The sequence below is a fragment of the Oryza glaberrima genome, chromosome 5 (assembly GCF_000147395.1).
Source record: "Oryza glaberrima chromosome 5, OglaRS2, whole genome shotgun sequence".
Taxonomy (NCBI): domain Eukaryota; kingdom Viridiplantae; phylum Streptophyta; class Magnoliopsida; order Poales; family Poaceae; genus Oryza; species Oryza glaberrima.
The window spans coordinates 3,234,674-3,262,276 of NC_068330.1; the positions used below are offsets into that span (position 1 = coordinate 3,234,674).

The 27,603-nt window shown below is 40.6% G+C and overlaps 3 protein-coding genes and 1 pseudogene across 8 annotated transcripts; all 4 read right to left on the reverse strand.

Moving 5' to 3' along the window:
• Positions 1–1,766: 1,766 nt before the first annotated feature.
• On the reverse strand, positions 1,767–2,879 carry LOC127773831 (fasciclin-like arabinogalactan protein 11). The gene has a single exon (XM_052300019.1). The coding sequence runs from the start codon at positions 2,836–2,838 to the stop codon at positions 2,026–2,028; it is 813 nt and encodes a 270-aa protein (XP_052155979.1). The 5' UTR covers positions 2,839–2,879; the 3' UTR covers positions 1,767–2,025.
• A 1,348-nt stretch (positions 2,880–4,227) lies between these two features.
• LOC127773828 (E3 ubiquitin-protein ligase MBR1-like) lies at positions 4,228–11,349 on the reverse strand. Of its 6 annotated transcripts, none has more exons than XM_052300013.1 (8): positions 11,165–11,349; positions 9,809–9,942; positions 9,527–9,719; positions 6,726–6,841; positions 5,946–6,629; positions 5,150–5,601; positions 4,742–5,068; positions 4,228–4,638 (listed from the first exon to the last, which is right to left on the reverse strand). In XM_052300013.1, the coding sequence occupies exons 4-8, from the start codon at positions 6,805–6,807 to the stop codon at positions 4,501–4,503; spliced, it is 1,683 nt and encodes a 560-aa protein (XP_052155973.1). In that variant the 5' UTR covers positions 6,808–6,841; positions 9,527–9,719; positions 9,809–9,942; positions 11,165–11,349; the 3' UTR covers positions 4,228–4,500. The 6 variants fall into 6 exon arrangements, with proteins under 6 accessions (XP_052155973.1, XP_052155977.1, XP_052155974.1 ...); XM_052300017.1 differs by lacking the exon at positions 11,165–11,349 and having other exon boundaries at positions 4,742–4,888; positions 4,970–5,068; positions 9,809–11,158; XM_052300014.1 differs by lacking the exon at positions 11,165–11,349 and having other exon boundaries at positions 9,574–9,719; positions 9,809–11,158.
• A 1,244-nt stretch (positions 11,350–12,593) lies between these two features.
• On the reverse strand, positions 12,594–15,399 carry LOC127773827 (G-type lectin S-receptor-like serine/threonine-protein kinase At2g19130; annotated as a pseudogene).
• Positions 15,400–16,540: 1,141 nt separating this feature from the next.
• LOC127773829 (acyl-coenzyme A oxidase 4, peroxisomal-like) lies at positions 16,541–21,094 on the reverse strand. Its single transcript, XM_052300018.1, has 13 exons — positions 20,949–21,094; positions 20,747–20,839; positions 19,470–19,576; positions 19,166–19,243; positions 18,921–19,044; positions 18,736–18,809; positions 18,565–18,624; positions 18,348–18,457; positions 18,063–18,222; positions 17,870–17,946; positions 17,610–17,781; positions 17,396–17,488; positions 16,541–16,825 (listed from the first exon to the last, which is right to left on the reverse strand). Exons 1-13 carry the CDS (start codon positions 20,962–20,964, stop codon positions 16,697–16,699), a joined length of 1,293 nt encoding a protein of 430 aa, XP_052155978.1. The 5' UTR covers positions 20,965–21,094; the 3' UTR covers positions 16,541–16,696.
• Positions 21,095–27,603: the final 6,509 nt, after the last annotated feature.

The window sequence follows — 27,603 nt, forward strand, 5'->3', positions numbered from 1 at the left end:
GTTATTTGGAAAGTAATATCTATCAGTTTGAAATAATTAAATACAATTAATCATGTGCTAAATACTCACCTGTTGTATGTATCTTCTTAATATTCTCATTTCCCTTCCTCTTATACGATCCCTTAGTCGGTTGTCCAGTAGATAATGGGGGCCTGGCTATCTCTTTTTCAATTTTTATTTTTTTTTTCATTTTCCTTTGCCCTCAAAATACACTTTTCTAGCTTATTTTGATGGCAAAAAGGGATGAAAACAAATTCATGGGAAGCATACAAGAAACACTTTTAAGAGTACTCCCTATGTTTCCATATTATAAGGTGTTTTTAGTTTTGCGCCAAGTTGAGCATCTTTAACTTTGACCAAATTTAGAGAAAAAATACACTAGCAGCTATGTCATCAAATTAGTTTCTCTAAAATCTACCATGAAACATGTATTAATAGTGTATTTTATTTGGTAGCGTGTATATCAAGTACTTTTCTATAAAGTTTTTTCAAAGTTTTTTAAAAAACTTTAACTTGGGACAAAACTATAACCGCTTCACAAGCATTTTTCCCGAATGATACCGTTGAGGGGAGGCGGATCAGCGGAAGATGCATTAAGATTGTGTCATCTTACGTTTAGGTCCTGGTGAGAGAAGTACTTAGAAAAACACACCCTCTTTAGGTGATTTCAGGATTTTCAGAAAAAAATGCTTGTGAATAATGTAGGATCCAAGAGGTCGTGAATTACTCCCTCCTAAATGACCAGTCAAAGTATAATTCTTTGACATGGTATAAATAAGAAAGAAATAAAAGAAAATAGTGGCAAGAATCAAAACCACAATTGAATCAATTTTCCAACTAACAACTGACTCATGAGAATCTCTTAGCACACATTTGAAATTACTTACAAATTCATAATTGTAAAACTGCAAAATTTAAGAGGAAGGATTGATTTGCTAAGATTACTGTTGCATTGATTATATCTATGCCAGGTAGTTTAAAAGAAAATAAAATTAAATATTGTTATTAATGTGCTGCCTGTGGAACTATCAAGATAGTTTACATATTTGTGTAATAACATTGTACTGATATCAAGCTGGAGTTGTACCAAACATACCCTAAGTTTTTACTTTGTACGCATTTGAGAGCAGAGTAGAGGTGCCTTAATCATACAAAGTAATATAATTGTAAGATCATAGAGGTGGATTTTGCCCAATAAAATTCTTGGAATGTTCACTAATTTCATATAGAAATCATTTGCATTTCTTTTTTTCCATTATATTTTCCAGATATGTAGTTGTATGCGCATGATTTTCTATTTGCAATAACAATGCACAACTTTTGTCAAATAAAAGGATTGATCTGGTTATGGAATATGTGTGTATTGTCATTTCTAGCAAGTTACCTGTAATTCCTAAATTCTATCACTTGATCTATATGAATTCAAATATTTTGTGCCCAATATGTTTTGTAACTTTCTTCAAAGTAGCGGTAAGAGTAAGGTAGTACTCCTTCCATTTCATATTATAAGTCGTTTGATTTTTTTTAATCAAACTTCTTTGAGTTTGATCAAGCTTATAGAAAAATATATTAGTATTTTCAATGCAAGACAAACATATTATAAAGTATATTTAATACAACTGATTTGATATTTTAAATGTTGCTAATTTTTTTTATTTAAACTTGGCCAAATTTAATAGAGTTTGACTAAGAGAAAAGTCAAACGACTTAAATGTGAAATGGAGGGAGTATATAAGAAGATGAACGGTGCCAAATGACAAATGAGATACCACAACATACAAACACTTCTTATTACATATATAACAACCACGAAAAGACATACAACACACAGTGAAAAACTCTAAAAGATCAACATAGGACACAGACATAACAAAATCCTACCAAATCATACAAAAAGAACAAGAAAAACCAAAGCAACAAAACAATTTTAACACCTTTCCACAAAACTAAAAGAAAAAGAAAAAAAAGGAAAAAAGGAATAAAATCCCATGGTGAATTGGCAATCTCCAACATTCTCCTTTACTGTCACATGCCACACCACGCGACAGCCACGGCGACGGCCACGCCGACCAAGCCCCGCCGCACCGTGCCCCGCGCCGCCGCCTCCGACGCCGTCGCCGCCGTCGTCGTCGTCCCGGCAGCCGTGTCTGCCGCCGGCGCGTCCGCCACGGCGACTGGGCCGGTCTTCTTCTTGGCCTTGTCCGCCGGCGACGGCGCCGGCGCGGGCACGGGCGGGCCGTAGAGCGCCCACGGCAGCAGCACCTTGTCGACCTGGTAGACGACGAGGCGGTCGCCGGAGTAGAGCGTGTTGTCGACGGTGGCGTTGACGACGCCGGTGGAGATGTTCACGCGGGAGCCCTCGGCGGTGACGTTGAGCGGGTACTTGCCGGCGGCGGTCTCGCCGGCCTGCGTCCGGAGCGGGTTGCTGACGGTGTCGAACTGCGCCATGGGGAGCAGCGCGGACACGACGTGGAACTGCACCAGCGACGTCTTCTGCTGGTCGGAGAGCTTGTTGAGGGTGCCGGTGGGGAGCGCCGTGAACGCGTTGTCCGGCGGCGCGAACACGGTGAGCCCGCCGGAGGACGACGCCTTCCCCTTGATCTGGTTGTTGATCTGCTCGCCGGCCTGCGTCGACTGCAGCAGCTGGAGGAACTTGGTGAACTGACCGGCCTTGGTCAGGATCGCCGTGATCGTCTTCGGCGCCGCCGGCGCCGGCGCCGGCGCCTGCCCGTTCGCCACCGGAGACTCCACTGCCATCACCACCAACATCGCCGCCACGAGGATGGTCGTCGTCGCCGAAGCCGCCATGGATGCCAAACTCTTCTTGGCCACGTGCATGCAAATGCAGTGAGCAGTTTAGTGCAATGAGATGCTTTGCAAAGTGAGATCATTAGGCTAATTATATAGGCGTGTAGAGTGAGATGGAAGAGGTTAATCAATGGTAGGGGGTGTGATCAAGAAGTGATTACTGAGCTGGGAGATGATGGAATATTAAGTCATTATTAGTAATTAATTAGCTGGTAGTATGTAATTATGTATGGTGTGTGGATTGGGGTTGGTTGCTTGATGGAGCAGCAAGAGAGTGGGGTTGGGGTTTAAGGATCGGGATCGCGCTTAGCTCTGACACTCGTGGATTTAGGTGGGTAAGGGACACAATGACTGCTTAACTAGGGACATCGATAGATCATTTCGCTGCAGATCAGATCATACTCACCATTAATTGCAACTTGCAGGGCTTCCTCGCTCCGAGCTGTAATAATCTAAGGTGAGTGATAATTAATGCCAGGACATATATGGCCTTCCAGCCGTCCGATCAGGAAGCCGCTTCGGCCTCGTTTTAATTAGAGGAATTGTGGGGAATTTTTGTTAGGATTCAATTTCTACGGATAATTTTTCTATTTGATCCTTCGGAACAAAAACTTGGAGCTTCAAAATTTTATTTGGAATGGCTCCCGTGCATGGAGATTTTTGATACACGGACAAAGGCACCGCCTAGCTACCTTGGGTGGCTGCTTGGGGCTTCGTTGGCGAACGCCTAATAGAATTATCATGTTATTATCTTATATGGATTATGGAGTACTCATAGTTACCGTCTGACCAAATAATTTTTTTCATCACTCCATATAATTGTTTTAGAAGTTTCCTCACTTCACTAATATTTTATAGAAGAAAGTTAACATAAGGTCCAATCTCTTGAAGTTCTCTCTTAACCTGTCTCCTATGAAAATTCTCATGAAAATTTGATGTTCTTCGTACTGTTTTACCACTCGTACGTTTCAAAGGAGGTCATCCTGGCTTGAGACCCTGTACCAAAAATGATGTTCTTCCTAGTATGTTTTACCATTCATGTTTCAAAGGAGGTCATCCTCGCTTGAGATCCGGTACCAGAAATGTTTCTTTTTGGTTTTTTGGGGGGGCTTGGAATTGAGGCTTCCTAAGCTGGATTGGTTCACGATGAGCAGACACAACATTGCACCAGCCACAACCAGCTAGCTATCTGGGTCAGGAGGGTGGTGCATCCATCACAAAGCAGGTAAAATTGGTAGCATGCAGCAGATCAGCAGGAGATCAACAACGGCAACTCGACGAGATCGCAAGCACCTTCACCGATGGTGAACACCGAACCATCCAGCTGCAGCTGGCAAGAGAACAGCCTCTTAACGGCCGGGCCCCTCAATCATGAGATGAGATATCCATTGGCCCTTGCGCAGACGTGAACAGCAAAACCATCCGGGAAGAGATATCTCCATGTTAGAATTAACCACTGAACAACAATTGGATGCTTTTGAGCGAAATTAACTAACTTGGGAGATTTACATTGCACATAGGTTTTGCTTGAGTTTATAATAGTCTAATAGCTCACAAAATAATTCCATATCGACCGAGATAACTTATTCACAAGAGCCCACAGATTGCGGAGCAATGGAGACAGGCATAATTTGGCCTGACCTTGAACTGCATCATTATATAAATGGAGGGGAAGATCAATTGGTCCCCTCATCAGCTGCCTTCATCTGCGGCAGCAGCTTTGCAAACTGGGCAGGTGTTCTTCACCTGCAGCCACTTCTTGATGCAATTGCAGTGAAACCCGTGGCCGCATTTCAGCCTCCCAAGGGTGTCCTCATGCTTGTATTCCTCCTGCAGTGAAAAAGAGGTTGTGGATTAAGTAACTTGTATTGCGTAAAATGCGCTGCGGGAATCGCTATCATAGTAGGTAGATTGGTACCATCCACTATCTTACCAGGCAGATTACACATCTTTCATTGTCCTGATCATCCTGCAAATGACTACTGCTGCAGCAGGCTACCTCCATCACACAGCCAGAAATTTTCTCATCAGCGAGGCCAGTGTTCACATGGCCTATGCGTTCTTCCAAAGCCAGCAGCTCCTGTGTATAGAAAAAGTTGCATTTGTTTAAATAGCATTCTAAAGCTGCTGTGGTATTAAAGAGAAAATTGATTCTTTCTACCTCATAGCTCATGTCATCAATGTCCAGTCTCATGTCCCAGTGAGGATCGAATGCTTCTCTTGATTCATGGATAACTAACTGATCCAGCATCATAAACCGCTACAAAGAGTGAAAATAGATTAGATGCGTGTTCAAAATTTTAACATTGTACTGATATCAAGAGGAGAGAATAATATCTACCTCAGCTGCTGATCTTCCCAAGTTATTGTCTTCAATCATCAAATGATGAAAACCATGATAGGAATCCCTCATCCTTCTACTCCTTGCACTACCACTGCCCCCTACAGATACATGCCTTGGATGCCTCAAATGTGCAGCAGCTTCAGCATGAAATGGCTGGACACTTGATGATGCTGCAGAGGTTGCAGGTGGATAGCTAGGGGCAGCAGGTGGATAGCTAGGAATAGCTGGCTCATGGGAGACTGCTCCAGGGTTGGAAGAAGATGCAAAAGCTGGAGGAGGATAAGTGCGTAAGTTGTTACGATGAGCTGATCTAGGGGCGTACCCACCATGAGCAAATGGTGCACTGTCACAAGAAATAGGAAGCGTTGGCACAGGTGCACTTATGTTGGTGCTCTGTGGAGCAGGATAGTATGGCCTCTCTCTGAATGCTATGCTACTACCATCAGGCCCTAGACAAAAACAGAGAAAGGTCTTAGCTTCTTAAATAATATCAAATTCAGAGAATGGGCATACCACCTTATCAGGAAGCACACATTTCATTTGAAACTGGACTAGATTAAAATTGAGTGGGAAAAATGCTATGCTTGAAAGGAAGTAGTTGCATTAGTCTACTAGATGAATCATGAATGCTGATATAGTCATAATTCATAAGAGTTGGGTTTATCTCAACAAACAGAAGAAAAAAAAGTAGTAGTTGACATATGAGATATGATTATGTACCTACAGTTCAGACTAAAGTACGCATCAGATTAGAACAGAAGCTGCAAATAGAAGAGAATAAGTCAAAACTAACCTGGAGGAAGAATTCTTGGATGCACAGATAAAGGAGCTCTGTCATGTTGTACTGGTGTACTTCCAAAAGGACCATTTGCATTTGGATGGTATGGTGGCACATTGATGCTGCTTGACGGGCAAGCTGCAGCTGGACTTTGTTCCAAATGGATAGTACTATGATCATGTCTTCCCCTCACATTCCTCTGAGATCCTTCATGATTAACATAGCGGTGATCATTCCAGTGGTTCGAACCCAAGTGTGAGGGCATTCGAACACAGGATTCAGGTGGTGGAATAGGATTTGGAGGCATGGGCCGAGAGAACTGAGTATTGGAAGAACTGCCAGCATAATAATTTCCAACACCGAATCCATCTGTAGGATGAATGATGGGATTTCTTCTCTTCAATGCAACCCTTCTGCCATCCACATGGGAACTTGGAATGAAATTATCCTCGGATCCGTGTGGATAGTTTGAAGCAGGCATATGTTGAGTATTGTATGGTGCATAGCTACCACTAGAGCTTCCAGCAGGTGCATGACCAGAATATGAAGCATGGATGGGGGCTCTATTCTGCTGACCATAAGCTTGGCCAGCATAACTTGAAGACGGAAGATCATTCGATCTCATTGTGTTACCCACATAGCCAGACGATCCAGCTCCGTTAGCTGGATCACTCCTACGATGCATAAATAACTTTTGGCCTGGCATAATAAGGCACGAGTGAAGTAAATTTACCATACTTGAGATAATGAGAGGATTATGAACACTTAGGAAGTAATTCAGTTTAGTCCATGTACCAAAAGGTGGAGGTTCATTGTTTAGCCTGTCCATATGATCCATCCGGGACATCTGGGAATTATTATACTGATGTCCAGCCATAACACGTGAACAATCTGATCAAACTTGGCTTAATCTGGGAAAACAAGTTGCTCTATTAGTTTTCCAGCAAATCTATTGCAGCTGCAAATGGACTGTAAACATGAAGTTTTAAACTAGAAAAAGAAGGGCAAGATAATATATGCATAATCACAAATTCATAAACTTCAGGAACAAAGCATTTCAACCTTAGAAGCGTTATATTTAAGACCTGAGTCACACAGATCTGAGATGCCATGGGCCAAATGATTCATCATGTCCAGTGTCTTACTTAATTTAACACAAAGCATTCTACACATATGAAAGTTCCTGTCATACATATCCAGGAACACTTCGAAGGAAATCTGAGCATTGTATTCAGACAAAAAATAAGCCAAAACAAAGGCTGTTTTGGCCGCAGAATAGCAGTTCCAGATATAAACCAGAAATGGAATTGCATACCAATCTGTTGCAGGAAGCAACAGTTCGACACTTAATTTAAGAACCAATGCATAAAGACATGGCTTTGATAAAGGTGCAGCTGTTGAACAATTCGAAATCCACCAAAATTTCATGACTACTTTGCAGGATAACTATGACACCGATTACATTTCCCCATGACAACTTAAAGTCTAAACAGTACCAAAAATATATTGTGCCCAAATCCATGTGTGTTGTACACATAAAATTATTTGCACCTTTTCATACATGATGTTGGTTATATTTCATGGGGGAAAAGATATAATCAAGAAAAGGCAGAGTTGATAGATTGCAGCAGTCTCAGTAAAAGTGATAGCTCAAAACATTGGTTGTGCTGCATGTGTAGATTCTAAGAAGCATTCTGGTTGTTTTAATATGTTTTGACTTCAAGCTCAAAAACATACAACATTTCAACACTATTCACCTATTAATATGGTTATATTTACATCTTCAGGCATGATTTGAGACAAAATAGGTCCAAATATCAAGACTACATTCATCTTTTCTCCAAAGGACAAACCAACATAATATTGGCATACATGTTACAACAGCATATGAATACCATGTTTCACAAAAAACATAAAAATGTGTTTGTGGATACTAAAATAGCTTTATATTTCTTTTTTTCCCCAATTATAGTATGGCCGATAACAAGACAACATCAGAACATCAAGGAACATCAAATGCATTGCAATCTTATGTAACAATGACAATACAAGTAGCAAAAGTAGAAACAAATTTATAACTAATTTGTATGACAACACTCTTCCAACAGTACAGTTATCATTCACATTCTAGCAAGTAGCAAGTATAAGAATCTGACTGAATCTCAAATATTTACATGGAAAAGGATAAAGCCCTTGTCATATTGAGCTATGACATGTGGGAGAGATATCTGTACATAATATTAGAAAAACAAAAGAACAACACTGGATGTGTAAAACTTAAAAGGTGTAACGCTAACTAATAGCTTCAGAATAGCCAGGCAAAACCATCAAGGCGGATGGTCATAGTATAACAGTGGAACAAGCCCCGTTTTAAATGATGCCAGATGTACGGCATTGCTAAGGTTCCCTTCATGGCATTGTTGTGCTTGTTTATTCTGCTTATGAGTAAGTGCATCTTGTTTCAAACACCATCAGTTGACCTACTATTGACTAGCCTCTCTTTCCTTCCACCTCCATCAAATGGATATCTCCAGAGAAAATACTCAGTGCAATCAGTTCTGAACTGCTGCTTCAAGGGTCCAGGTACCGCCATCACCAAGTCAATTCTATATGCTAAGCTGATTTTGACTTGGAAAGCACCTTCAGATCAACTAATATGGTAGAAAACATTTAGCTCTTTAAGTTTTCTTTCCCAGATTTTACACCCATCTATTTGTGAAGTAGTTCACACTCCTCCAGTCAATACTTCCAAGGAACTCAAAATCCTTCTCTACATGTTAGCAATGGGCCATGAGACTATCAATGCTCTTCATACACCATCACTAAGTACTAAGCTAATCGTCGTAGGTGCCCCCTTTCCAGTCGTCAGACGAACAAAAAATTCAGCATCAAATGACTGTATCAATTGCCTCATCCAAAACCACATTGGAAGGCCTGACTTGTAATTTATGATATAATTGCTGTTACTATCTTGCAAGAGGTGTCGCTTTCCCCACTCTAAGGGCAATGCAACTCCAACAATGATGTTAGGCCAATGTTCTTATACTGAGGACAAAGCACATGTCCTCAAATGGCATATATCAACTGGAAGAGCTCTTCCATTTGCTGCACCAGTAGTCAGCATTTAGCATCAACAAAATGATTATGGAGCCCAAAACACCCATTTGTTACACCTTAATGTAAGCTTGATTTTGGTAAATCAAGGAAAATAAAACTCTCCATTACAGGGAAGAATCAATTAGTACCTGCAATGTCATTAGTAGCTCAGTTCAAAGTATTAACAGTTATAATACCCTGGTAAAGGTATTACACAACATTTGTATGATAAAAAGCTAGGTAGTATTCCCAAAGATATAAATTCCCCTTGTTTTAGTTTTCAGTTTTAGAGTTGGAACAGCAACAAACTATAAGAGCTAGAGAAAACAAAGGAAACTATTATAAGTTTATAACAGTTTGAGAAAAGGGAGAAGAATGAGAAGGTATATGTCCTTTTGTAAAGGTGAGAATGACACAAAGGATTAAGATGATTAAAAGTGATAACTTCCAATTTACTCATTATATATATGCAACTAATATGTCTGGAACCATTCACTAACCTGAATACCTGACCATCAGATTATTGGAAGAAATGGCAATTGCTTACCCAACCTAATTCCCGCGTGTCCCAAATGTGGAGTCAAACACACAACATAACTGAATCATGTTCCAAAGATTGTGTCCAACTCTAATAGATCTTAATCACAGCTTTCAAGGTCGTGGGTTATTGTGGAAGCCGAATCTCACTATAGCCTGCATTTGCATAATAAATGGTGGTTTCGTGGCATTTCTAATAAAATAAAATACTATATAGATAGTCTTGAAATGTTAATAAGGAGTACCTGAAGATGCAGAAGACATGTTGTGCAAGTGATGTTGAATTTCAAAGCAAAGGACACGGAGTTGTACCTTTGACATATTGAACATTTCTGCTTCTAAGGATAAACTGAGGTTGTAGAACTTATATGTTCTCTGTCTGATGGAAGACATGGAAATTTAAGAACCAATATGGATGGAAGGGTTAAAGGGATGCTTTCCATTGGGAGAAGCATCATGAGAAGAAGGTACACTTGAAGGTTCAGATATAGCATGAGTTATACACGTCATATAATTTTTTTTCTATCCGTTGATCACTTAGATGCTAAGAAATGACATGAATTGCATTTCTATTACATAAGAAACTGTGATAACACATTAGATAGTGTAGTCCCTTGTAGAAGAGTTCAACTAAAGATGCCATGCTAGGCTGCTAATAGACAGGACAAGGAGTCAAACAAAAATGTTTGCTGACTTAAAAGTTACACGGGTCAAAAAACTCCTCACTGAACTATTCTTACATGGACAATAAGAAGAATAAAGGACCACTTTAATTAGTAGAGCTTAGCTCTTGAAGTTAAATTTATGATGTACTTTTACTATGTCAATATTGTGCCTAAGAGGGAAAATAAGAAAAATCTCCAAAGGTATATAGTTGGTGACTCAAGTATGTATGAGATTCTCGAACTAAAGTGTAGCAACGCAAAAAGGGCTGGGCCAGAAGATGCTGACTCCTTGATAGAACTGAAAGACTCAGTGGTGGTGAGGAACATTTTCCAATTAAATGCATGATTTGAACAAGACAAAAACTCAAATAATTTTACTACTAAACAATCACACCTACGACTCATCCATAGAAGCTAAAGCACAAAGATAAGTTCCAACAACTGATTAGGGGGCGAGAACAACCTATGGCCAAAAGATTAGACTGACAAAGATAAACAGTTAATTGCAACTAGGCAAACAATAGTTATGAACAGACAGGATCGCTGTGAACGGCTTGTTTGACACCAACAGGACGCCCCAATAGAGAGAGTTCGGTACGGATTAGCGCGTGATTCCAGTCACAGGAGATGAAAACTTCCTTCGCAGCGGAAATCACATGATCTCAAGCACTCTGAAACCTGAATCGACCAATCGCGCCGCTGTACATCACACCCGCCTCATCGATTATTAAGCCGACGACGAGTAATCCCAGAAATTCCCCCATCAATCCGACCACGTCCGATACCCGATCACGCTCCGCTCCCGTCACGCACCAACAATCAACCGCAGGAAATGGTCTACCCGGCGAGAAAACCCCACCCGATCAACACAAACCCTTGGATTATTACGCGGGGGGAATTTGGGGGGAGCGAATCGGAGGGGAACGGGGGCAATACCTCCTCGTGGGCGGCCGATCCAGTAGACGGCTCGTCCTCTCCGCCGCCGCCTCCTCTCCCCCCACCACCGGAGGAGGAGGAGACGAGGGTTTGGTCCTCTCTCTCCTCTTCTTCGCGCGAGCACGCAACCGCAGCGATGGTTTCGTGGAGCGACGCTGTTTGCTTCCTCCTCGAAGAAAAAAAGAAAAAAGAAAGGGGGGAGACGAGAATGGAGAGGAGTCGCGGTATTTATAGGGGAAGGCGAGGAATTAATTCGAGGCGTGGGCCCACCGGTCAGTGGGCGTGGGCTGAGTTGGGGTGCGTGTACGCTGCGACTTTTTGCGAGGGGGAGAAAAAAATGCGGCCGCATTTCCGTGTCTGTGGGTGGTGGGCCCCACCTGTCAGAGCGGCGTCGACCAGTGGAACCGCCATGGTGGCACGCGTGTCACGGGCCAGATGAGACGCGACGCGAGGTGGGCCGTCCGATCTGCTTTGAGATTCGGGGGCCGAGGCCCAAGGCCCACACTGACGAGGGGAGAGCGTAGGCAAATCCGGGATTCCGGCGAGGGCGGCGGCGCCGGCGCCGGCGCCGGCGAGACGGCGAACGCTCCTCCGGTGCGGGAGGAGATGAGGGAGGGAGAGAGGGACGGCGTTCGTGGTGGGGATTCACCGGCTGCGACGGGCGCTCGGTAAAATACAGGCTGCAGAAACCCTTGCATTTGGTTGGATTGTGAATCTGTGATGCAAAACCTAGGCTGTTTTTCTTCTGAAACCTGAACTATGTTGATTGGGAATGTCTTTGAAGAGTGTTGTCAGATCAGCACCTAGATATAATTCTTCTGTACTCATCAGTTATAGGTGATTTGCTCTGATGCCTCATTTGTTTAAGTTGATTTGCACTTATGCAGTCCACAGGGGTTGAAATGGTTCTGATTTTTTCGCCGGGTCGGCTTTGCCGACCAAACAATAGTATTAAGAAGGAGAAAATTCAGAACTGTACAGAGCAAAAACAAAAGAGAGCAAACACACACACCCTGAAAAAAAAATCAGAGGTGACACAGCTCCTACTAACAGAGCCGAAGCTCACACACACCCCTGTGCTGCTAACTAGCTGATCCCTCTGGATATGGGGCTTCTTGCTTCAATTTCGCACAGCAGACCGGCCGCTTTCCAAGCTTCCCATTCTTCCACAATTGTGGCACAAAGATGTTCCGCTGAGGTTGCTCTTCCATCAAACACTCTAGCATTGCGTTCCTTCCATATGAGCCATGTCACAAGGATCACCCCGGCGTCAAATGTCTTTCTGTCTTGCTTGCGCACTGATTTTCGGACTGAACACCACCAAGAGGAAAGATCTTCTGATGGCACCGAGCAGGAAAGGCTAAGCCGATCTCGAATCCTTGTCCAAACCTGCTTTGTGAAGGGACAATCATGGAAGATGTGGGAGCAGGACTCGCCGTCGTTTGCACAAAGGTGACAGATCGAGGCCGAAATGGTTCTGATTTTGCTTCAGTAGAATTCTGGTTACTAACCGTAAAGTTTTCTATGCTCCCTAAATTTACACACAAGTTTATTTGATTCACTGCTTAGGAAGTTTCAATATATTAGATAGGTAAAATATTACACAAGTTTATTTGATTCACTGCTTAGGAAGTTTCAATATATTAGATAGGTAAAATATCACAAGGTACTATTAAGGCCCATAATTTTATTCTCATAGGGTTAACTAGTACTACATGAGAGCTCACCTATCATTTAGTAACCAGCTAATGCCTCTAGAATGGTGTATAGGGTATTTAAATCTTCAATATGAGCTCCCTGTGGCTGTGATAGCTTGAAGTAATCTTGGCATTGGTGGCATTTCAAGTTCTAACAAACCTTCAACAATTTGAACCACTTCGCCCATGGTCGGCCGATTAGACTCATTTTCTTGGACACACCAGCAGGCCACCTTGCTTATTCGTTCAGCCTCATCCAGGTTAACATCATCAAGCAGTTTGTTATCTAGCAAGCTCCTGACATCTCCCTCGAGAAGTTCATTTGCAACTTGCACAGGGAAATATGCAGCATGATCATCATCACTTGTGTCTTGTTTGCATGAGTTCCTCCTACCTGACATTATTTCAAACAACACCATTCCATAGCTATAGACATCAACCTTGGATGTAATGGCCACTCCACTAATCCATTCTGGTGCAAGATACCCTATGGTTCCTCTAAATGTAGTAAGAACTCTACTGAAATCTCTTCCAACAAATTTTGCCATTCCAAAATCTGCAATTTTAGGCACAAATGATCCATCAAGAAGTATGTTCTCTGGCTTAATATCACAGTGTATGATGCAATCCCTGCAACTCTCATGCAGGTATGCCAACCCTCTAGCAACTCCAAGGGCTATCTGGTAACGGGTACTCCAGTTTAGGATCGTAGTATGGTTATGAAAAAGGTGCGTGTCAAGAGAGCAATTTGGCATGTGTTCATATACAAGCAGCCTCCTACCACTCTCAGAACAGAATCCAATAAGCTTAACCAAATTGATGTGTTGGATTATTCCAATGGAACTCACCTCAGCCCTGAATTGCTTCTCACTTTGACGGTCACCACCAAGCTTTTTTACTGCAATAGGTGTCGAGCCACCTAGAAACCCTTTGAATACAGCACCAAAGCCGCCTTCTCCTAATTTCTCAGAGAAATTTTTAGTTGCATGTTGCAGAACACTGTATTTGAAAGACACAATTCCATTTCCCCCTTGAACATTATTAGTAGGAGCAGTAAATTGCTTCCTTTTGTACCTCCAGATTACAGTAGCTGAAAACAAACCCAAAGCAACAACACTGGAAGCAACCGCAGCACCAATAATCTTTCCTTTTCCATTTTTATTATGGCTCCAACTTGCGTCTTTGGCGGCAATACGTAGGTAGAGAATTTCTCCATCACTAGTAGTACCTTTATTATACTGTCTTACATTAAGCAAATCATCATACCATACAGAGCACCTGTTACCATAGGAATATGCAGTGCAAGAACAATTATTCTGGCAAGCTAGTGCACATTGGTCAGCTGTCCTAGCAGCTTCTATGATGTTGGCTTCTGTGGGCAATCCAATACCGGGCAAGGAGTAAAACTTGTCAGTTGTAGCAGTTCTGCTTTGGTTCTTGGTGCCGCAATCTAATGGTGTATTTCTTATGCATCCACCAGCTCTATCCTCTAACTCCCAATCCTTAGGTGATCTTACTGAGAATCCCTTAATGCAATCGCACACTTGGAGTGCATTGCTGTTGCAGACAGTGAAAGGTCCACATGTAGCATAGATATCACATAGATCTTTAGGCAGAGTATAGATCGTTGCCCATTCCTGCTTGTTCTCAAGCCAGAGGAGCTGTTTCATCTGACCAGATATGTCCAAAAAGCAAACAGTTATTAGATCTTTTTCTAACAAGTTGAACACAAAGTACTTCTCTTGGTTGTTGTTGATGAACTTGAAGTCAAATAGAGTTCGTCCTGACATCTCTGGTATTGAGTTGAAGAATTGGCCATTCCATTCCCCAGTAGACCAATAGACTATGGAAGAGTTGCAAAACTCTAAGACGTATTGGTTAGCACCAGTAGGGTCTAATTCCAGGCAATAGAGGCCAGCAGCTGGATCAGCCAAACTCTTCTTGGAAACAATAACACGGTTCAGACCAGTCACCTTCTAGGCCAAACTTCGCACCAATAAGCATGACATCAGTAGGGTAGTCAAAGCTCTGCCATAGTACGTTGGACGAGTTGGATGCATCTCTTAAGATGAGGTTTCCATTATCCTGGAGGACAACCATGGTTTTCTTGGCTGTGATACTGGCATGAGTCGACCAAACCGTCGATCTGGTGGCTTGGTTGAAGATGGCAAGGTTGCCATCACTGGCAATTGTGAGTTTTGTCACTCTGTGATGGCCTACAATTGGGTTCTCTCTGTTTGCTATCCATATTGGAGTTAACACTGGTATCTTGTCGAACCATATGCCTAGGTACCAGTGCTTGAGGGTGTGCCGGGGGAAGAACTTACTGTCGGTGTCCGGATGGAAGAAGCCGAGCGCGAACCTGCCATTGCGAGAGACAAGCTTCTGATCTTTCGGGAGTGCTTCACCGGCTGAAATCGTGTCCGTTGCAGCAGAACACGCCGGAGAATGTATGGAGAAGAGCAGAGGCACAAGAATGATGAAGGTACGAAGCATGGTGAATGAAGAGGATAAGAACGAGGAATGCGATTTCGGTGTTTGGGGGAGCTGGTGCCATGATATATGCCTCTTAACATGGTTGAAGAATATACATGCTGCATCATTGCATCTTGACGTGCTTTCTTTGAGACATTTTTGCAGCCTTGCACTCACGTCAACTTCAAAACCTACTTTGCTGCCAATTTTGGTGATCAGCCACTACTGGTCTACTGCGGTCAAGCTTGGTATATTGGATTGCACTGTGTTCAAGACTGTAACAGAACTCATTTTGCTGACATTGTAGATGTTCTGACTAAAATTACTTAATTTTTGAACATCAGTCGGCAGCATGGAATATACAATATGTTTGGTAAATTAAAAAAAAAAACAAAGGTAAATATGGGTATACGCCTATGTCTAGCACAAGGCATCCACTTTTTTTTAATGACACTTTGAAGCTCGTGTGATTTTTCTATCAAATGCATGCTAGCAAAGATGACACATCAGTAGGGTTGGCAATAGGCGGTGGGTGGCGTTGGCAACGGAGGAAAACAACGAAACTGATTAGGAGGCGGCGGCCGGTGGTGGCGGATCTAGCTATGGCGAGCCACCGGAGGTGAGAAAGACGGAGGGACGGGGGACTCGGTGCCACCCTCTCGCCGGCCTCGTTGACCCCTTCTAGCCAGGCGGCGGTGCGATAGAGTGATGACGGAGCAGGAGATGGAGGCTCCGCGTGCGCATGAAAGCAGCGATGGCATGCGGACCGAGGAAAATAAAGAGAGAAAAAGAAGGGGGCTTAGTTATGTTGCATGAATCTCAACGCGATCCAATGCTCTAGAATTTGTAATATTTTAGGGGGTTTCAGTCAAAAACCATATAGACAATCCTGGAAAATAAATATATTCTTCAACATCATCTCATACATTGCTACATGTTGAATAAAATAAAGTAAAATCTATGTTCAAATCCGCAAAATTGAAACGTCGCACTAAAATATAAAATCAGGCTGGTCAAATGCTTATGAAGAATTCAAATACTTTGAAATATAAAACATATCTTAGTTTTACTCCCATATAAGAGTCTGTTATTTAAGATAGTTTGAAAGATTGAGCACCTTAAATGGTTTTCTACTGAATACATTGCCCAGCTTTCTTCGCTTTGAGTAGAAGAGAAAGAGTAGAACAGAACTGTTCAGAAAGAATTAGCAAAATGAAGCATATCAGAGCTTTTATTTTCTTTTCAAGAACAAATATGGTTTTTCTATTCCTTTTATTGCCCATTTGCTTTCATCAAAATACAGGGTGGACGTATATTATTTTGTCTATTGCAGCTATATACATTTGAAAGGAAAAAAAAATTAAAGACGAGATTTTGTCAATGCAGCAGGCTTGAAGCTGGCGATTCCGGTGATCTCTCTTCCGGTCACCAGGCTGTTGATGTCATAGGTGCCTTCGTACGAGAAGATTGGCTCCAGATCACAGAACGCCTGCAAATAAGAAGTATATTATGAATCACTGTTCACCCACTAGTTAAGAAAGAACAAGACTCTGATAGAAGTGTACAACTTAAAAGTTGCTCGATAAGTTTGTCAAAGTGATGTTAGTGATGTCTTAGGGGGTGTTTGGGAGAGAGGGGCTAAACTTTAGCCCCTCTTTCAAAAACATAAGTCCCTCCCCTAGAGACTTATGGTTTTGAGTTAGCCCATCTCTCCCAAACACCCCCTTAGGCTAATGTTTTCTGTAGCGATATGGATACCTTGAATTCCTAGTAATGCTATGTCAAATTTGCAGAATCAGTTGTCACGTGTAATACAGTGCGATATTGAATTTGTATTACTATGTTGGTAGCGCTTCCCCCTATCATTGACTACTTTGCTACACGAGTGAGCACCGTGAACCCAAAGGTATGCAATGTACGTACTGCGGTAAAGACGTGCCCGTCGGAAAATCTTAAGAATTACTTTAATCTTTCTAATCAAACCTATCATGTTTGGATTTGGAGAAGTCCAAAGAGATTATGTTACCAAAAAAGAAAAAAAAAATCTGAATCATTTTACCTTTGCTACCAGAAAGTCAGCCAAAATTCCGTTTCCACCCAGTAGCTCACGGCCAAGAGAAACCACCTCCCTAGCCTTCTTGGATGTCCATGCCTGGATTCAAGTATTATCAGTGAGATGTTGAAGAAAGCAAGCGAAAAGTAAATCAAACCGAACAGCGCACAATCATAAGGTGGATGCCATTTTTCTAAGTGCATTGTGATTTTGTACAAACCTTGCCTAAACTAGCATGGCCTGGTGTCATTTTGCCTGATTCATACAGCTTGCACAGGCGCCAGCCGACAAGAAGCATGGCTTGGATGTTTCCTAGCATGCGAACAAGCTTTTCTTGGTTGAGCTGAAAAGCTGCCAACGGAACTCCAAATTGCTTTCTTTCTTTCAAATACCTATCCAATGGTAAATAATAAAGTCAATACATATTAGGTGGTACCAATTTGAAACTAGTAAAGACTGAACTAAGAAGGTGATTCGCACCGATGACACATGTCGAAGACCCCCATGGATATCCCAATTGGCTGCCATGCCACCATAATGCGCGACATAGCAAGGACCTGATCCGGTAGTTAAAGTTTCAGCAAGTAAAAATCAGGTTAGTGCACATGGCAGTGTATTCAAATTGACTGACACAGAGTAGGATTAGCGCAATCAAAAGAGATGTCTTTGTTACCTTGTTTATGTCTTGAAATGAATTGATTCCAGTTAATCTATCTTCGTCAGGGACAAATACTTTATTCAGAACAATGTCGGCATTCTGAACCATTCTGAGTCCAATTTTATTTTCAATTTTTGTACATTTCAAACCAGGAGCTCCTTTCTTGACAATAAATCTAGAGGAAGTTTGCCATATCAATTATGAGTGGTCACATTCATGGGCATAGAAATGAGTTCGAATTAACATGTGTACAGTGGTAGACAAAATGATATCAACAATAGTCCAGCGGAAGATGATTACCCATTTAGTTGATTTGTATCTGAATTTCTAGCTAAGATGATGAGCACATCTGCAAAAGTGCCGTTGCCTATCCAACGCTTTTGGCCATCCAAATGCCAACCGCCAGGCACCTACCAAGGTAAAAACCAACACGACAACATTGTAAGGTTGTGCAGAAACATTCAGATATTTTTCTTTACTTAGAAGTTAAAATTTTCATGATATCTATGTTTCAAACCTTGGTCGCTGCAGTCCTTAATGAACTTGCATCACTTCCATAATCTGGCTCTGTCAATGCCTACAGCAAGAAGACCCATTCTTCTTAAGATGACAATATGTAAAACAGCATGTTGAATACTATAATAAAAGCTACAAAGGCTAACCACATAAATAGGAGAATGCAACTCACCCAGCAACCAACTGTTCTAAACTGCGTTAATGATGGTAGGTACTTCTGCTTTTGAGCCTCTGATCCACAAAGTGCTATTTGCACAGAAAATTGAAAGGACAAAAATAGTGAGCTCAGAAAATAGTTGTCTTGGTCAGTCTATAACACATTTCAAACAAAATCATCTGAATAAGTTATAGCTTTACCAATTGTGCTCATTGCCAAAGAGGAATGTACTAAAATAAATGTGGAGCAGCTGGCATCCACCCGTGCAACTTCTGCAACAGAAATAGCACTAGCTGTAAGTGAGAGTCCTGGGCAACCATATCCCTGTAACGCCAAGATAAATTCAAGGAAAAGGATCAAATTTCAATGAGACAACGAGCGTACTGGTGAAATTTTACAGTCAGATGTAAAACATAAGTACTAGATGATTTAGTATTTTATATACCTTTGTTGTCCCTCCTGCCAAGCCAAGAGTTGCAAGTTTGGGAATGGCATGGAAGGGAAATTCTGCTTTCTCCCAGTACTGCATATGTAAAAAGCCCATAGAGGTTTATAGTTATGACATGATACACATCGAGCAGGCAACTGTCACTGTAACACAACAGCTAGTCAACCCAAGGGAGAGTTACCATCCAGCGACGACAAGAAAAAAATGTACTAGTCCTAGAAGATATACCATATATATGTTTTGCAAAAAAAAAAAGAAGCAGGGGATTAACAAATGAAAACTATGTATAGCAACAACATACCTCTGTCATAATGGGTGCAATTTCTCTCTCCATAATACCACGGACTTTCTTCCTAAGTGTCTTCTCTTCATCAGTAAGCAAATCATCAAACTGGTAGTAATCCGATACTGCAAAAGCAATTTTATGAACTTACAACCAATATGTAGTTTATTGCATAACTATATGCTGTACATTTCTCCCTCCTTACAAGAGTTGTAAGGTGCGTTTTGATTTTTCACTTTATTGATTATTGTAAGGTGCACACGCACACACAGTAAAGGATTTTTAACTTTTGTAGTTTGAATTCGCATACATGCATGCGCAAGTGCTGCTTAAATCTGTGTGGAACATAGAAGAGCATATTCAACACAGATCAATGATTTACTAGTATGGGCAACTTGGTCTTTTACCATCTTTATCTCTATCCCGAGATAAAAAGTGGCTAACAAATTTACATGGAGTAAGGTACAGCAATCCACGATTATTAGGAATATTGAACAACAGTGACTAGTATAAATGCCACGGAAATTAATTTGTCCAACCTAAATAAGTCGAAGAAGATTGCGAAAGAAGAAACGCAAGTACTTGCTGACAACAACGTAAGAAAAGTACAACACCAGTGCAAGCCGTGCAAGCAAACCACCTGCCCAATTATTATTGCAATCGAAAGTACTCATAAATAAAGAAAGAAACGTGTATGGACCAGATTTAGTTGTTAAAAACCAACTACGAAGAAAACAATCCGATTTCTGAAAACGCATGTGTTAAATAATGTTGTTAGCTTATTAGTTAATTCACAAGATTAAATGTAAAGCTCCCATGATAGCTGAGGAGCAGAACTGACAATTCCTCCAAACAAAATATGAACAGGGCTGAAAAGGATACTCCACTAAAATCCAATTTTCCTCACCGTGAGAGTTAAAATCCGACCAAATCCCACTAACTTAACCAAATAAAAAGCGACGTGATATACAGAGTTGAAGAGATTGCCGAAAACGATCCCATCCCAAACAAAATCTTGATTTCGTACGCCTAACAGTTCAGAACAAAATCTTGATTTCGTACGGCTAACAGTTCAGAACAGGGACTGCTTGCTGCCAACTTGGAGCCAGATTAAGCTGCCCAAGACTGGAGATAACTACGAATCAAACGATCAGGCTGACTTCACAGTGCACACACCTCTCCCAAATACTCCAATTAGATGGCCAAGACAGTTTCACCCAATCATAATATCTCATTATTTCCAATAATGGGAAACCGAGAACACCACCGGGAAAGCGAGAGAGAGGAGGTCTCACCGGCGGGCGGGAACTGGGACGCCGTCGTGGCCTGCGGGAACGCGAGCGCGACGTCCAACGCCGGCAGCCCCACCTTGCCGCCTCCGCCGCCGCCTGCAAGAAAACCATCATCCAGCTAGCGATGAGTCATCCACTCGAGCCCACCCACCCCCGAAAGTTCCGGAGGACCCCGCGCCGGCCGGCCGCCACGTCACCCACCCACCTGCCAAGCTCCCCATCTCCGCCGGCGGGGATCGGATCGAGCTCGCCGCAGCCGCCCGCTCGCTCGAGGACGATGGCGAGATCGATCGATGGATATGGAGGAGGAAAAAAAGTTTGGAGGGTTTGAGCTCTTCTCACGTCGCAAGCCAACTTCACCACGTATATTTAAAAGCGAAAGGGCAGCAAAACTCTGGCCCACCTGTCAGTCTCCCCATCGCCTCCCAGGCCATCGGGATTCTGTGCTCTACGGCCACTGACAGGTGGGGTAACCACCTGGCACGTGCGGGCGTGGGCCCCACCTGTCAGTGAGGCTACGCGACGTGGGGTTGGCCGGAAGTGCAGTACGGATAGGGTCGGGAAGGCGTGATTACGTGAAGACCTCGTCCGAGTACTGCGGTGGCTCTGTATGTACAGGAGTGGTGGGACCCACGTGTCAGTGGAAGGGAAGGGAATCTAGTGCTGTGTCCTTTCCCTATTTTTCCAACCCACCTCTCTTATTTTCTCGCGCGTTTTTCAAGCTGCTAAATGGTGTGAATATGTAAAAACTTTCTATATAAAAATTATTTTAAAAAATCATATTAATCTATTTTTTTAAAAAAAATAGTTATTAATACTTAATTAATCATGTAATAATACGAGCTTTTTTTTATGTGCCGGAGGCTAAAGTCAACAGCTAGAGCGCTTGCTGGCTTGCTGCAGGATGTAGTACGTGTCTGTTTGGTCTGGCGTGAGCAACTTGATGCATATCTATATTTTTCTTCTTCTTTTCTTCGAGACACATGATGCATAGGAGTACATATCTCTATTCGGTAGTTGGATGGATAGCTTTAAAAACGTAACACATGCAGCAGTGTCAGGGTCTGTTTCTATTCATAATTATTCTTATTATTATTTTGTTGCGTGGAGCAGCTAGCTAGTACTCGCAGGTTGTAACAAAATAATGTACACTAGAAGATCCAAAAATATAATATAAAAATAGTTGTTCTCATTTCTCAGATGAAAAGATATGTTCGTGATCATACGAGATCAATTCGCCAATCGCCGTACATGTATATCCGGAAAAAAATATTGTAAATAATAGGGTGAATAATATGTATTGAGGGATGTTAATGGGTTATATCCGACAATATAAGTATAATAGAACATTAGTATCCGAGTATATTTGAGATTGCGATAAAAAAATTAGTCATGGATTTTTTATCGGTTGAGACCCTGTGATCGGTAATAACCTTAATTTAGTTTTTATAAATAGTTTTGGGATGTATCACACCAATTTAAAAGGGAGAGCAAGCTATCTAATCTAGCATATCAATTAGTTTTCATCGAGAACTAGTTATAGGCTTCTTCTGTTGGAATAAATTCCCTCCACATGAAGCCTTTGTTCTCTGCCCATTACAACCCAAAAGTCCAACAAATGTGAGCCATTGATGATTGATTCATGTCTTGATGCATGGTGGGGATTGTCTCATCCTTTGTGGTGGGAAGAAAAACCCTAGCCTCCATTGGGAGAGTGAGAGCAGTAGCCATTGAGGAGGAGAAGAAACCAGTAAAATACAAGAGAGGGAGGGGAGAATGGAGAAGAATAGTTACAGTTTGTTCATCTTGGTGGTTCTTACCCGATCTTCATCAAGTCAACGATTAGAGGCACAAACGTGGTTGGATTACACCAAACTTGGGTGATTTCGTTCCTCACTTTGAGCACTTCAATCTGATCAGTTTGTGTGAGGATTGGTTTAATAGAGCACCGGATTTGAGTGGTGATTTGTCAACTCGAGTGATTGTAGTTTCAGGTAATGCAGCATTTGGTAAAATGTTAGTTTGAGAGGTTAAACAGTGTCCGATTAGGCTGTTTTTTTGGATAACTTGGAAGGGACTCATAAACCATCATTTCTGCTAAATTTCGTGCAATTTGCATCTATGGTTTGGTAGATCTCATCTGAGAACCGAAGAGGACAAAATCTACTATTTCTCTACTTGTTGTTGTTATACCTCTTGTTAGTTGTTATGGTTGATGTTGATGATGTCAAGTATGTAACTTGGTGATATAGCTATTGTTGTAATGTGCCTCTAGATGTTCTAGAGAAGACTCTATTTGTACCCTTTGTTGATTATAGTGAAAGCTTGTAGTGGACCGTTGGTCCCGTGGTTTTTTACTCCTCACAGCGAGGAGGTTTTGTCCATGTAAATTGCTATATCCTGTGTGTATGTGTTTATTATTGTTCTGTTGCTGATTTGCTAGTTAAAACTATGCTCAAAGTTCATGGCAAGATGAGGGATTGATTGTGTGAAATATATACATGTGTATGTGTACGTTTTCCGCCTATAATATTGTACCAAGGACTCCGCACCTCCTCCAATTCGTCAAAGCCATTTTACCTCATACTCCCTCCGTACTCGTAAAGGAAATCGTTTAGGACAATGTTTAAGTCAAACCTTGGGAATATAAATCATGAATAACTCTTAAATTGTTGAGTTTGAAAATGTAAAAATTATATGAATAGATTTGTCTTGAAAAATACTTTTATAAAAGTATACATATATCACTTTTCAATAAATATTTTTTTAGAAATAAGAAGTCAAAAGTTGTGTTTTAGAGATCGTGTCGCTGTCCAAAACGACTTCATTTACGAGTACGGAGGGAGTATGTTTCGAATAGTATTGCAGGTATTGCAGTATTGAACCCAAGGCGGAGCTTGGTCAAGTCCAGGCTGTTTCGAATCGTCACCGTGGCCTTTTTTTTTCCCCTTAAAATATAGATTGTACCTTCATTTCTATTAGCACCATTTTCAGTATGTTTTTGTGTAAACTTTATACATAGAGAAGTTGTTTTAAAGTATCATATAAAGATCGTAATAACTAAAACTCAATTAATTATGCAGTAATATTTTTTCATGCTTAAATTTTATCTTAGCCGAAACGAATACCACTATGTATCATGTACAGTATAATATAAAATCATCTCGAACACATTACACAGCATCACATTCACTTAGGTTGTGTTCGGTATGGTGTATCGGGAACTAATCCTCTAAACACGTAAAACGGAACATCTTATTAGCGCATAATTAATTAAGTATTAGTTAATTTTTTTTAAAAAAGATCAATATTATTTTTTAAAACAACTTTCCTGTAGAATTTCTGTTTACAAAAATATACTTCATCCGTTTCAAAATATAAGTAGTTTTGGTTTGATGGGCCACATTATATTACTACAAATTTAGATAGGTATATGTCCCAACCCAACCAAAACTTCATTTATTTCAGAGCAGAAAGAGTAACATTTAGCAGTTTAATAAACGTGCATGTGAAAATGATTGAGCAAAAGTTGGGAAGAGAGTATAAAGAACGCACCTTAATCCCTTAAAGTGTACGAGTCATACGGTGCGCATCCATTAATTAATGCAATATAATATAATTTAATTTTAAACCACCTACATGTCACATCTTAGTCCATTTACAAACAGTACTAACAAAATATACCTGATGACAGGGACTGAATACGTAATCCGTTTTTATTACTGAAATAATTAATGCACACAATATGCACATATGTACAGGGACGGAGGGAGTGGTCGAAACACAACATGCGTACAGCTCAATGCGTAGTTCTTAAGGGTATGTGCAGTGTATCATTAGCAAGGTGTAATAAGGCCCGAGAAAATATCTGGTGCTATAAAATTACTATGCTACTGTACTACCTACCAAAAAATACATCTAAAAAGTCACAAAAATATAAAAAATAATTATAAGATGTCCAACGCAGTGACATGCACAATCATAAAAATTGTACAACAAAATACGATGTGTACAGGAGAAAGAAAAAGAAAAATCCCAGATAAATAGTAAAGTGACGTGTTTGGACACTATTAGAGCAAGAAATTTGTTTTTCTTATTCTAATTGTGCACATCGTATTTTGAGCTGATTTTTTTTGGACTGATGGTATATGTTATGGTCTTACATCTTAATTAGAATTTTTTCAGATTTTTTTGGTGACTTTTTTATACACTTTTTGACATTGATAGCATGGTAACATATCACTACGTGGCACATGATATTCTCTCTACTAAGACTGTTCAAGAGAAGTTAGGAACTTCACCCCATCCGAAAATGAGACATTTTATTAGCCTATGATTAATTAAGTATTAAAAACTTGAAAAATATGCTAATATGGCTTTTTAAAACAACTTTTTATATATTCTTAAAAAATACATCCTTTTAGCAGTTTAGTAAACATGAGCATGAAAAATATAAGAGTAGAAGATGAGAACTAGTAGTTTCGAGGGTAGGCCTACGGCTTTAGAACTAACCAAGCAACAATTATACATCATGACAAAAGCATAGCCAATCTCGAGATGTCGTGTTGACTATAAGCTTGTGAGTTGCGACCCTGGTTTAAATAAAAATAAAAATTTGTTTTCTCTGTCTCTCCGCGCGCATGCTGCTTGTTTTGGCCTATCATTTTTTCCTTTAGCATGTGTCCCATCTTATTGCTTCATGGGACAATAAGCAATGGGGCTTGTTTCTAAAATGTCACTAGAAGTGCAATTGTAGCTCAATCATGGATATGTACTAAGCAATGCGTTTGCCTGATCACAAATATACACACATAACACATTAGCCATTGCCCTATGAACTAGGGGGTGGCAATGAGCCGAGTCGAGTGGAGCAAGAACATGCATGATATGACCATAGACTAGATATCTCTCGCCTGACCCATGCATGCCCGATAGCTTTGGTGGGTAGAAATCAATCAATGCCCATGCTCGACGAGCATTGGCAACCCGGTGGGTACCCAATAGGGTATTAAAACATAACTAATGTCCTCACATTATTAGATAATTAAACATATCAACATAATTAACCGACACAATTAGATAGGCACCACTAGCTCATATATATACTCAGATAGGCACTAAAAACATACAAGAATCTAGAATCACAAGCAAGACTACGCTGACACCTACCTGCTCTATCGATCGACCTTCGTCACAGGAGAGAAGATGAGTAAGGGAGAGATATAGAATTGAGGTCGAAGCTGGCTAAGTTCTATTTTCATTGAGTGATGTGATTAATTTGGCTAAAGTATATAGGATTAGACAAAATCAGCTAGAAACACATATATCAGGTTGGGCGTGGGTTACCCATAGGTATAAAAGAATACTCAAGCCTACAAGCTAGGATTTTGGGCCCCAGGTCAGATGTACCCACGTGCAAAAAGGATTGAACTCACGCTTGTGTCCATCCAATAATGTGCCCACGGTAATCTTTACCACAGGTAGGATTATCATCCCTCTCATTCATATTGATTTATGTGCTGTGGCATTGGTCAATATACACTAAAAAGGTAATAAGTCATAAAATATTGGAAAAAAATAAAGAATGCAAGCACTAAGAAAGGTGCCAGAAATGTAAACAAACATTACGAGTTCAAAGATTACGTCTGATCGAGGTGGATTGATGTCCATGTCGAAATAGAACAAGCCGGCCACGTCCAGTCCAAGCCAATTAGAGCCCTTTCAGGGGTCCAATGAACCAGTCCAATATGCAATGGAGAAACAGAGAAGTGAAGGAACCAAAAAAGGGAAGAAACAAATCCATGTAGATAAGGTATATGCATTACTCCCCCAGTTCTATGTTTTAAGTCAAGTCAAATATTTTTAAGTTTAATCAAATTTATAAAACAACATCTATAAGCTCAAACTAGTTTTGTTAAATTGACCATTAAATATATTTCCGTAGCATATTTGTTTTATACTAAAAATATTGCTACATTCTTTTTCATAAACTTAATCAATTTAAATAAATTTGACAGAGAACAAATATAAAAGAACTTATAATATACTAGTAATATGCCCGTGCTAAACGCTACGGTGCAATTCTATTTGTCTTTAATAATTTTAAAATTTTATGTTAGCAAAAAATATTTTTATATGATCTGTGCATTTAAACTTTAATTCAATTTATATCGTACATAAAATATATTTTATGTAAAGTGCAATACAATGATATTGTGTGGGCACAATAAAACTTTACAAGACTTAATTATATATAATCATGTCAGTATACAATATAAAAGGCCAATATACGCTTAAAAAATATGTTAAAAAGTATTGAGTTATTCCATTATTTGTTGCGGGCACACGACAGTATAGTGGAGTTCATAGACATCATGGGTGTATATAGAACTCAACAACAAAGTACAAAATATCTGGCGTGTTACAACACCTGAAGAAACATTTGCTATATCTCTAAAGGCAATGCGAACCCATTGGACGAACCATTTGGATCCATTCCTAACAGATAAAATAATAAACAAACCTGAGTTGAAAATAATATCCATGATTGGTTTACTCTGTCAATGCCAACAGCAAAGCACAATATAACATATTACATTCTTATCGATTTACTCTATCAATCAATAGAAGCTTCTTGTGTACAAAGCATAATAATCCTGAGTTGACAATAACAATCTAATTGGTTTACTATCAATGCCAACAACAAAGCACGATATGTACACCAACTGCAATACACAAAAGAGCTATTGTCTTGCCCGTTGCAAGGCACAGGCATTGTTGCCAATAGTTTTAAAAATATTGATAGTCAAAGTTGTCCAAGTTTAGACTCAACCTTATCCCAAAAGTCAATAGTTATAGAA

What these genes read in the sequence shown, in the direction of transcription:
- LOC127773831 (XM_052300019.1), bottom strand. Translation starts at nt 2,838, where the DNA reads ATGCACGTGGCCAAGAAGAGTTTGGCATCCATGGCGGCTTCGGCGACG.
- LOC127773828 (XM_052300016.1), bottom strand. Translation starts at nt 6,807, where the DNA reads ATGGCTGGACATCAGTATAATAATTCCCAGATGTCCCGGATGGATCAT. An exon ending in CAATGAACCTCCACCTTTTG is followed by an intron (nt 6,630 to 6,725) that starts GTACATGGACTA and finishes TTATTATGCCAG; the next exon opens with GCCAAAAGTTATTTATGCAT. An exon ending in AAAGATGTGTAATCTGCCTG is followed by an intron (nt 4,639 to 4,741) that starts GTAAGATAGTGG and finishes TTTTCACTGCAG; the next exon opens with GAGGAATACAAGCATGAGGA.
- LOC127773829 (XM_052300018.1), bottom strand. An exon ending in GTCCCAGTTCCCGCCCGCCG is followed by an intron (nt 19,577 to 20,746) that starts GTGAGACCTCCT and finishes TTGCTTTTGCAG; the next exon opens with TATCGGATTACTACCAGTTT. An exon ending in GTCTTCGACATGTGTCATCG is followed by an intron (nt 17,782 to 17,869) that starts GTGCGAATCACC and finishes ACCATTGGATAG; the next exon opens with GTATTTGAAAGAAAGAAAGC.